Raw genomic sequence first — 10,017 nt, forward strand, 5'->3', positions numbered from 1 at the left:
GTTTCTCGGTCCACAGAGGGGAGAGCAGTTCTATGACACATGTACACCAGTTCAAACAGCTCGGCTCTAAAGGAAAAACTCTGAAACAGCCTAGTGGTGTTTTAAGTCTCTCTGGCTCCCTCTGGTGGTTTCTTTTAAGTCTCTCTGGCTCCCTCTGGTGGTTTCTTTTAAGTCTCTCTGGCTCCCTCTGGTGGTTTCTTTTAAGTCTCTCTGGCTCCCTCTGGTGGTTTCTTTTAAGTCTCTCTGGCTCCCTCTGGTGGTTTCTTTTAAGTCTCTCTGGCTCCCTCTGGTGGTTTCTTTTAAGTCTCTCTGGCTCCCTCTGCTGGTTTCTTTTAAGTCTCTCTGGCTCCCTCTGCTGGTTTCTTTTAAGTCTCTCTGGCTCCCTCTGCTGGTTTCTTTTAAGTCTCTCTGGCTCCCTCTGCTGGTTTCTTTTAAGTCTCTCTGGCTCCCTCTGGTGGCGTTTTTAGGTAAATATTAAATACTAAACTTAAATAGAGTAAAATGACTTTTAACACATTTTTCAAATAAACTCTTTTTGACAAGTTAAAAGATGGAGCCCAGTTGTCATGATCACTTCCTGTTTGGAACGCATCTGCTAACGGGTTAGCTATGGCCATTTATATATACAGTCTACGGTCAGACGCTCCCCCCTCAGAGTGACAGCTCTTTGATCTGGTCGCTCTGCATCGAGTGGCGTCTCCACAGCGTCTTCTTCAGGTTCAGATCTTTGGGAAAACTTGGCGCACTCAGAAACGCCGACTTTGAGGAGGTCAGGCTGCTCCTTCTGCGGCAACTCAGCGGGAACGTCGCACACAAGCTCAGAGATGTGCTAACCTCAGAGCTAACCCCCGTGACCCCAGAGCTGACCTCTGTGACCCCAAAGTCAACCTCAGTTACCTCAGAGCTGACTTTTGTGACCGCAGAGCTGACCGCAGAGTTAACCCCTGTGACCCCAGAGCAGACCCCAGCGCTGACCCCGATGTGTGGGATGGGCACATGCGGGTTGAGCGGGGGCAGATACCCGGGTCGTGTGTGGGCGATGTGATCAGACAGTAGCGCTCCGGAACTTCTGCGTTCAAAGGGTGCTCTGCTCTCCTCCATCTCCCGTGGCGACGTGAGTTTGCGACGCTCTTGTGCTCCGGGGGCGTGGCCAAACTGCAGCTGGGAGTCGGAGCTGTAGTGGTCAGAACGGCGCAGTTGGATCACGTGTCTGGCTTTGCCCGAGCCGGCTGTGGACGATGTGCCCGCCTCCTGGTGGAGGTCTGGGTGCGATGCAGAGTGAGGCGAAGAGGTGGCGCTGTCGTACGACATCTTCCTCCCTAAAGCCCGCCTTCTGTGGGCGTGGCCTGAGGACTGGAGTGGACTCAGAACACCGTCTCTTACATCCATGCTGTGGCGCCGACAAAATGGCCGCCTTTTTGTGTCATCCTCGGTGCAGAGGCGGCGCTGAAGGGGCGGAGCCTCGGGAAAATCTGCATAAACAAAAATGAACATTTTTAGATTATATTTTGAAATATAATAAGTTTAAAATAACTTTTTAAAAAGTGCATTTGACCAATCACAGAGCCGGTTTGTGGTGTGGGCGGAGCCAAAGGTGAAACGCTCAAATGAACCAAAACAAGCATGCCAGGGCAGACAGTCCCGCAAGAAAGCAGCAATTTTAGTGAAAACACAGGCTATTTAGCTTGTCACACACTGACCTGAGCGCGCTGCAGTACCATGTGCCTCCAACAGAGGGCTCCCAGGCTGAGGGCTTGGACTCGTTGATGCCCCCTGTGGCGGAGAGCGGTACTGATCCAACCATAGATCAGAGGATAGGGATGGGGCCCTTACCACCTGTTTAACCTGAGAAACAGACAAGTAACACAGGGAGGGCATCTGACACAAATGAGAAGAGATCTGACACACAGGGAGGGCATCTGACACACAGGGAGGGCATCTTACACAAATGAGAAGAGATCTGACATACAGGGAGGGCATCTGACACACAGGGAGGGCATCTGACCTTGTTGCCGGGGGGGAGGTCAGAGGTGATGATGATGACCTCTTTGCCTGTGGCTCGGCAGGCGTCCACTAGGAGGCGGAGTGTGTGGCGGTGGCCCGAGCGGACGGCGTGCACGAGGGCAGAGCCTCCATCATGGTCGGGGAGGGCGGGGTCACCACCACTGCCCACGAGCAATGCCACGATCTGCGGTTCGACTCCCGCCAAAACCGCGTGGACCAGAGCTGTTCTACCGAACTTATCCTGAATGTTCGGGTCTGCACCGCATTCAAGGAGGTACCTGAGGAAAACGAAGACTGAAACAGGACTGAACCAGGACTAAACCAAGACTAAACCAGGACTAAACCAAGACTAAACCAGGTCTAAACCAGAAATAAACCAGGACTAAACTAGGACTGTACAGATTTAGTCCTGTTCTAGTCACATTGTAACCGGTCCAGTCCCAGTCCAGTCCCTCACCGGACCATCCTGTGGCGTGGGGCACTCTGGGCGTCTCTGTGCGGTGTGAGAACGGCGACCATGAGGGGGGTGCGGCCTAAACCATCGCTCTCATTTACATAAGCCCCACCCTCCAGCAGCAGGCGGGTCAAACGCAGCCGACCCAGAAACACGGCACGGAGGAGTGGGTTCCAGTCCAGTCCGCCCACCGACCCACCCAAATGTTGGAGCGACGGTGCTATTCCCGCCTGCGCCAAACACTCCTCCATCTGTAGAGAGAGAGAAAGGTGAGGGTTCAACTCCCTGAGACTGGTGCTTCAGACCATAACCGTGTAGATCACTGCTGTGTTTTATCATCATATATCTCCTAATGTCTTTCCTCCGACACCTGCAAAGGCTCCCGCTGTGATTGGCCTGGGCACCAGGAGTTCAGACCAATCACAGAGCAGCACTGTGGTGTGAGAGGAGCAAACAGTGAAGTGTCTAAAGACTTTACAAAAAACATAGTGTTGATTTGTTCTGTGTTAATGTGCCGTGTTCCCTCCTTGAACTGCCGCCGTAATGAGGTGGTGGAGGATTTGAGCACCGAATGATCCTGGGAGCTCTGCTGTCGGGGGCTTCATACTCCTGGTAGGGCCAGCCATGGCAAACAGGTCCTCGTGGACGGGTTAGACTAAGATCGGTTCAGAAGCCCTTTATGATGAGGTTAATAACAAGGCTAGTTACATCGCCTGGACTGGAGTTACCGGGGACCCATCCAGGAGCCAGGCCTGGGGTGGATGCTCGAGAGCAAGCACCTGGTGGCCAGGCCTCTCCACACGGGGTCTGCCTGGGTTCAGCCCGAAAGAGCAACGTGAGGCCGTCCTCCCATGAACTGGGTACAGGGCAGTGCACCGACTGGGGACTCTGTCGTTGTATTGGGGGATTTCAATGCCCACGTGGGCAATGACAGTGACACCTGAAGTGGGCGACTGGGAAGAATGGCCTCCCTGATCTGAACCTGAGCGGTGTTCTGTTATTAGATTTCTGTGCTAGAAACAAACACCATGTTCGGGCACAAGGATACAGTGGGTGGCACACGACGTTATTGTGTCATCTGACGTGTGCTGCGTGTCTTGGACACTGAAGAGAGGGGCAGAGCTGTCAACCAATCACCATTTGGTGGTGAGTTGGATCCGTTGGGGGAGAAGGAAGCCAGACAGACCTGACAGGCCCAAGCGTACTGTGAGGGTCTGTTGGGAACGTCTGGTGGAGCCCTCTGTCAGTGGGGTCTTCAACACACACCTCCAGGAGAACTTCTCCCAGATCCCGGGGGAGGCTGGAGACATGGATTTTAAGTGGGCCATGTTCTCCACCTCTATCGTCAATGCGGCTGCTTGTAGCTGTGGTCGTAAGGTCTGTGGTGCTTGTTGCAGCGGCAACCCCTGAACCCAGTGGTAGACACTGGAAGTAAGGGATGCCGTCAAGCTGAAGAAAGAGTACTATTGAGCCTTGTTGGCTCCTGAGGCACCTGACGAGTACCAGTGGGCCAAGCATTCTGCAGCCTGTGCAGTCGCAGGGGCAAAAATTCAGAGTTGGGAAGAGTGCGGGGAGGCCACTGAGGAGGACTGTCAGTCGGCCACAAAAAAGTTATCACAAACAAAGGCAGCAGTGCTTCACCAACACAGTTTACAGTGCGGGCGGAGAACTGCTGACCTCGACTGGGGATATTGTCGGACGGTGGAAGGAATACGAGGAGGAGGCAGAGACTGAAGACTTGGAGATGGAGTCATCCATCACCCTGGCTGAAGCCACTGAGGTGGCTAAAGCTCCTCTGTGGCTCCAGGGGTAGTCTCTGGATATTGCGGGGCTGTCTAGGCTGACACGTCTCAGCAACATCACATGACAGTTGGGGACAGTACCTCTGGACTGGCAGACCGGATTGATGGTCCCTCTGTTAAAGAAGGAGGTGTGTTCCAACTACAGGGCAATGACACTCCTTAGCCGCCACAGTAAGGTCTATTCCAGGGACTGGAGAGAAGAATCTGACCGATAGTCAAACCTCGGATTCAGGAGGAGCAGTGTGACTTTCGTCCCAGTCGTGGAACACTGGACCAGCTCTATACTCTCCATCAGGTGCTCGAGGGCTCATGGGAGTTTGCCCAACCAGTCCACATGTACTTTGTGGATCTGCAGAAGGCATATGACTGCGTCCCTCATGGTGTCTTGTGGGGGTGGGAGTATGGGGTCTGGGGCCCTTTGCTTAGGGCTGTCCAGTCTCTGTATCACTTGAACTGGAGCTGTGTTTGCATTGAAATTCAGACCTGTTCCCAGTGCATTTTGGACACCACCAGGGCTGTCCTTTGTCACTGGTTCTGTTCATTGTTTTATGGACAGAAATTTTAGGCACAGCCAGGGTCCAGGAGGTCCGGTTGAGGGGCCGGAACGGATCACGTCCAGGGGCCGGAGGGGTCTGGTTTGTGGACCACAGGCTCTGGTCTCTGCTGTTTGCAGATGATGTTGTCCTGCTGGCTTCATCGAGCCAGGAGTGGAGGAGTTAAACTATTTCAGGGTCTTGTTCATGAGTGAGGGAAGGATGGAGAGTGACATTGACAGTTGGATTGGTGTAGTGTCCGCAGTGATACGGTCGCTGCATCAAACTGTTGTGGTAAAGAAGGAGCTGAGCCGGAAGGCAAAGCTCTCGATTTACCGGTCAATCTACATTCCTACCCTCATCTATGGTCATGAGCTTTGGTTAATGATGGAAACATTAAAGCAAGTTTCCTCCTCACCCTTAGAGATAGGGTGAGGAGCTCAGTCACATAGGAGGAGATTGGAGTAGCTGGTACTCCTCCATGTCCAAAGGAGTCAGCTGAGATGGCTCAGGCATCTGTTCAGGATGCCCCATGGACACCTCCCTGGGGAGGTGTTCCAGACATGTCCCACTGGGAGAAAGCCCTAGGGAAAACCAGGACATGCTGGAGATGTCTCTCGGCTGGCCTGGGAATGCCTTGGAGGACATGTCTAGGGAGAGAAGGTCTGAGAGTCCCTGGTCCCCCTGGATGGATGGGTCAATGTGACACATTCAGTTTTTTCTTCTGTTAATGTGACATGTTTAGACTTTTTTGTTCTGTATCAATGTGACGTGTTCAGTGCGTCGTTGTTAACGTGATGCGTTTAGTGTGTCATGGTTAACGTGATGCGTTTAGTGTGTCATTGTTCATGTGATGCGTTTAGTGTGTCATGGTTAACGTGATGCGTTTAGTGTGTCATGGTTAACGTGATGCGTGTAGTGTGTCATTGTTCATGTGATGCGTTCAGTGTGTCATTGTTCATGTGATGCGTTCACTGTGTCATTGTTAACGTGACGTGTTCATAGTTTGGCTGTATTGATTATCGGCCTTAACACTTTGTTGTGTTTTTGTGGAGCTGACCTTTCTGAACAGCAGGGGGCGTTCAGACAGAATCACTAATGATTTAAAATGTCACGGCAACAGATTTAGTCTAAACTAAGACTAAACCAGGACTTAAACCGGGTCTAAACCAGGATTGAACCAGGTCTGAACCAGGACTAAACTATGACTAAACAGGTCTAAGCCTGGTCAGAACCTGGACTAAACCAGGTCTAAACCAGGATTAAACCGGGATTAAATAGGGTCTAAACCTTGTCAGAACCTGGACTAAACCAGGTCTAAATCCGGACTAAATCGGCACTAAACCAAGATTAAACCAGGCCAGATCCTGGACTAAACCAGGACTAAACCAGGACTAAACCAGGTTTAAACCCAGACTAAACCAGGTCTAAACCAGGACTAAACCAGGTTTAAACCAGGACTAAACCAGGACTAAACAAGGTCTAAATCAGGACTAAACCAGGTCAGAACCTGGACTAAACCAGCTCTAAACCAGGACTAAACCAGGTCTAAACCAGGACTAAACCAGGTCTAAACCAGAATTAAATCAGGACTGAACCAGGACTGAACCAGGACTGAACCAGGACTAAACCAGGTCTAAACCAGGTTTAAACCCAGACTAAACCAGGACTAAACCAGGTTTAAAGCTGGACTAAACCAGGTTTAAACCAGGACTAAACCTGGACTAAACCAGGTCTAAACCAGGTCCAAAACTGGACTAAACCAGGACTAAACCAGGTCTAAACCAGGACTAAACCAGGTTTAAAGCCAGACTAAACCAGGTCTAAACCGAGATTAAACCAGGACTGAACCAGGACTAAACAAGGACTAAACCAGGTTTAAACCAGGACTAAACCAGGTCTAAACCAGGACTAAACCAGGTTTAAACCAGGACTAAACCTGGACTAAACCAGGTCCAAAACTGGACTAAACCAGGATTAAACCAGGACTAAACCAGGTCCAAAACTGGACTAAACCAGGACTAAACCAGCACGTAGGTTTATTATGTTCACTTACCTCGAGGCTTGTCATTTTCCTCAGATATTCTTCATGTCGAGAAAACACCTCAGAAAACACCAAGCAGACCACACACCAGTGAGGATTAAACCAGGACTAAACCAGGTCTAAATCCGGTCTAAACCAGGACTAAACATGACTAAATCAGGTCTAAACCAGGACTAAACAAGGACTAAACAAGGACTAAACCAGGACTAAACCAGAACTAAACCAGGACTGCTGTACATGCACCTCATATAGGAGAGATGGGCCAATCAGGTCGTAGTGTTGACTGTGAAGGACCAATCAGGCGTCAGTATTCAAAGACTGAGGTCCAAGGCCGAGCAGAAACTTTGTAAAAAGACGCTGCTGTTGCCATAGAAACCAGTCTGCAAAGTCCAGGCGAGTTCTGCGGAGAGACAGGCATCTAAAACATGCACCAAAACCAAAGGAAGTAAACGTGTGAAAAATGATCTAAATGAATCCTGGTTTAGAGAGAATTGTACTGCAGTGACTTTAACATCGAACACAGAGGTTGGCGGTTTGACTCCTGCTGCTGTTGTGTCCTCGGCCAGACACTCCTCTCTGTCTCTGTAGGAGCTGAATGGCAGCCACTCCTCCGTGAGTCTGCCCCGAGGCGGCCGAGAGGACGAACTAAAGTGGAGCCAGCAGATCCAGTCCTGGTTTAGAATTCAACTTTAAGACATTTTTTAAACTTAAATGTCCCATAATGCACTGCTCTCTGATCTGTTCTAATGGTGTTTCCTCCTGGAGTTGTGTTTTGTTTCATTCACACCAGTTTAGCACACTAGCCCTGCAGATTTAGGTTGTTCTTCTCTCAAATTGAAAATACTCTGTTCCACCTGGTGATGTCATCATGTGGTAATACAGGAAGTGCTCCACTGTGTTTGTAAACTCCATTCACCTTCACTAGAATCATCTGGATAATTTCAGCCCTGAAATTGCCAGTCTCCACTGAACTAAAGGTAAAAGGAGCTGTTCGCTTTGGAGATGTTACAGACTAATAATAAAGTGTTACTCAAACATGTGTGAATGAAACAAAACACAACTCCAGGGATGTTTTTGAGGAGGAGCATTAGAACATGGAGTCAATTTGATACAGGAGCTTTTAAAAAACAAATAGAAGAAACAACAAAACTTAAACACATGGTTTTATTAAATTTAAAGTGTTTTTGATGAACATTTGGAAAACTGTCACTGATCCAACGATTTAGGAAAGAAGATTTTCAAACATCTCATGGAAATGTTTATTTATCTGACATAAAAACAGCTGTGTGGAAGAGAAGGAGCAGAGGAGGACTCTTAACTCTTCACTGGATGCTCTCGTAAACTTCATATTTGTACTGCACACCATTCTCCTCCTGAAGCTCTGAGGAAACTCCAGGAAATCTGGAAATGCAATAAACAGGACTGAAGCAGGTCTAAGCCAGGTCTAAGCCAGGTCTAAGCCAGGTCTAAGCCAGGTCTAAGCCAGGTCTAAGCCAGGTCTAAGCCAGGTCTAAGCCAGGTCTAAGCCAGGTCTAAGCCAGGTCTAAGCCAGGTCTAAGCCAGGTCTAAATCAGGACTCACTCTGGCAGTAGCTTGTATTTGTCGAGACTGATCTCAGGTAGAAACGTGTCACATTCAAACTGCTTCAGGATCCTGGTGACAAACAACCGTTTCTGCCCCGGGCTCTCCATCAGCTCCTGCAACATCCAAGAGTCGAACCCACAACATCCTGGTGAGAGGGACCAGTATAACCCACAACCCCCCGAGAGAAAGAGGAAGAGAGAGACAGAGGGCAGATTTGAACCCACAACCTCCTGGTGAAGGGAGGAGACAGGCTAACCACTCTGCAGCTGGTACCTTGTAGAGGGAGGAGCCTCCGATGACCCACACTTGGTCGGTGGTGGCAGACAGCTCATTATTGAGGAGTTTGAGGGCAGAGCTAAAGTCTGAAGCCAGATAGTGCGCTCCTGCAGGGGGCGCTCTGCACAGACACAGCTTTACAGACTATGGCACATACATATTTACATGATTTTAAACAAAACTAAACCCGGACTGAACCTGGACTGAAACAGGATTAAACCTGGCCCTGGGTCTCATCTTAGTGCAGGTCCTCCAGGTCTAGTCCAGGTCCACGTCTAGTCCAGGTCCACGTCTAGTCCAGGTCCAGGTCTAGTCCAGGTCCACGTCTTACTTGAGTTCTCGGCTCAGGACAACGTTGATCCTGTTGGTCAGAGGTCGGTTTTTCTCTGGGATCGAAAACCAGGTTTTTCTGCCCATTAGCACCACATTCTGTTTACCTAGAACAGAATCGGGATTGAACCAGGACTAGACCAGGACTAGACCAGGACTAGACCAGGACTAGACCAGGACTAGACCAGGACTAGACCAGGACTAGACCAGGACTAGACCAGGACTAGACCAGGACTAGACCAGGACTAGACCAGGTCAAAAGTAGGACTAAAGCGGGACTAGACCAGGACTAGGCCGGAACTAACCCAGGTCTAGGCCAGGTCTAGACCAGGACTGAGCCAGGACTACACACACTCCCTGGTGCGTCTCAGGTCAGTTTTACAGTTGGACTTTACCTTCCTCAGATGTTGTGGACGTGAGCCTCCGGAAGTGTTTGAACTCATTACTGAAAAACAGAAACACAGACGTTATGAGGTTTAACCTTTGACCTGTCAGAGGTCAAAAACTAATCCTTGGTCCAGTCCCTGGTTAAATCCTTGGCCCGGTCCCTGGTTTAGTCCGTGGTCTGATCCCTGGTCCAATCCCTGGTTTAGTCCTTGGTCCTGTCCCTAGTCCAGTCTTTGTCCAGTCCTTACTTGAGCCGGGGCCAGGGCAGGTCTCCGTTGTTGCCGATGCCAAGGTCCGGACATACGGCCACGATTCCATTCAGCACCCGGGACATGGTGCTGGGTCTCACGGGGATCTGCGCCACACGGAGCCAGGGGACAGACGTAGCGGTCACCCGGGGACAGTGCGGTTAAACGGCGCAGGCTGGTGCACTCGTGACGCGCAGGTGATGTTCCGCACGGCGCGCGCTTTTACGCACAGGACTCCAGTGCGCAGCGTCCAGAGCGCAGAGAGCAGGGTCAGTCCGGGCTTTGGTCCTGGTTTATGCCCGGACTCTGGACTTTGTTATGTTTTTGTGCAAAGTTTCCCGCCACCACAGACAGG

General features: G+C 50.5%; 2 protein-coding genes across 2 annotated transcripts; both read right to left on the reverse strand.

The window, feature by feature from the left end:
• Positions 1-571: 571 nt before the first annotated feature.
• Positions 572-3,768, reverse strand: LOC117375720 (ankyrin repeat domain-containing protein 34B). Its single transcript, XM_033972029.2, has 7 exons — positions 3,664-3,768; positions 3,187-3,471; positions 2,462-2,709; positions 2,006-2,282; positions 1,701-1,845; positions 910-1,472; positions 572-759 (listed from the first exon to the last, which is right to left on the reverse strand). The coding sequence occupies exons 1-7, from the start codon at positions 3,766-3,768 to the stop codon at positions 652-654; spliced, it is 1,731 nt and encodes a 576-aa protein (XP_033827920.1). The 3' UTR covers positions 572-651.
• A 4,350-nt stretch (positions 3,769-8,118) lies between these two features.
• dhfr (dihydrofolate reductase) lies at positions 8,119-10,009 on the reverse strand. Its single transcript, XM_033973045.2, has 6 exons — positions 9,663-10,009; positions 9,423-9,472; positions 9,029-9,134; positions 8,695-8,818; positions 8,419-8,534; positions 8,119-8,238 (listed from the first exon to the last, which is right to left on the reverse strand). The coding sequence occupies exons 1-6, from the start codon at positions 9,746-9,748 to the stop codon at positions 8,160-8,162; spliced, it is 561 nt and encodes a 186-aa protein (XP_033828936.1). The 5' UTR covers positions 9,749-10,009; the 3' UTR covers positions 8,119-8,159.
• Between the last annotated feature and the right edge of the window lie 8 nt (positions 10,010-10,017).

Source organism: Periophthalmus magnuspinnatus, chromosome 9, assembly GCF_009829125.3.
Source record: "Periophthalmus magnuspinnatus isolate fPerMag1 chromosome 9, fPerMag1.2.pri, whole genome shotgun sequence".
NCBI lineage: Eukaryota > Metazoa > Chordata > Actinopteri > Gobiiformes > Gobiidae > Periophthalmus > Periophthalmus magnuspinnatus.

Excerpts from the sequence above, each read along its gene's own strand:
- LOC117375720 (XM_033972029.2), bottom strand. The coding sequence starts at position 3,768 with ATGTCTCCAGCCTCCCCCGGGATCTGGGAGAAGTTCTCCTGGAGGTGT. Across the intron at positions 2,710-3,186 it reads GGCTCCTGGATGGGTCCCCG|ATGGAGGAGTGTTTGGCGCA; the intron begins GTAACTCCAGTC and ends CTCTCTCTACAG. Across the intron at positions 1,846-2,005 it reads ACCTCCCCCCCGGCAACAAG|GTTAAACAGGTGGTAAGGGC; the intron begins GTCAGATGCCCT and ends TCTGTTTCTCAG.
- dhfr (XM_033973045.2), bottom strand. The coding sequence starts at position 9,748 with ATGTCCCGGGTGCTGAATGGAATCGTGGCCGTATGTCCGGACCTTGGC. Across the intron at positions 9,135-9,422 it reads GTCCACAACATCTGAGGAAG|GTAAACAGAATGTGGTGCTA; the intron begins GTAAAGTCCAAC and ends ATTCTGTTCTAG. Across the intron at positions 8,239-8,418 it reads AAATACAAGCTACTGCCAGA|ATTTCCTGGAGTTTCCTCAG; the intron begins GTGAGTCCTGAT and ends TTGCATTTCCAG.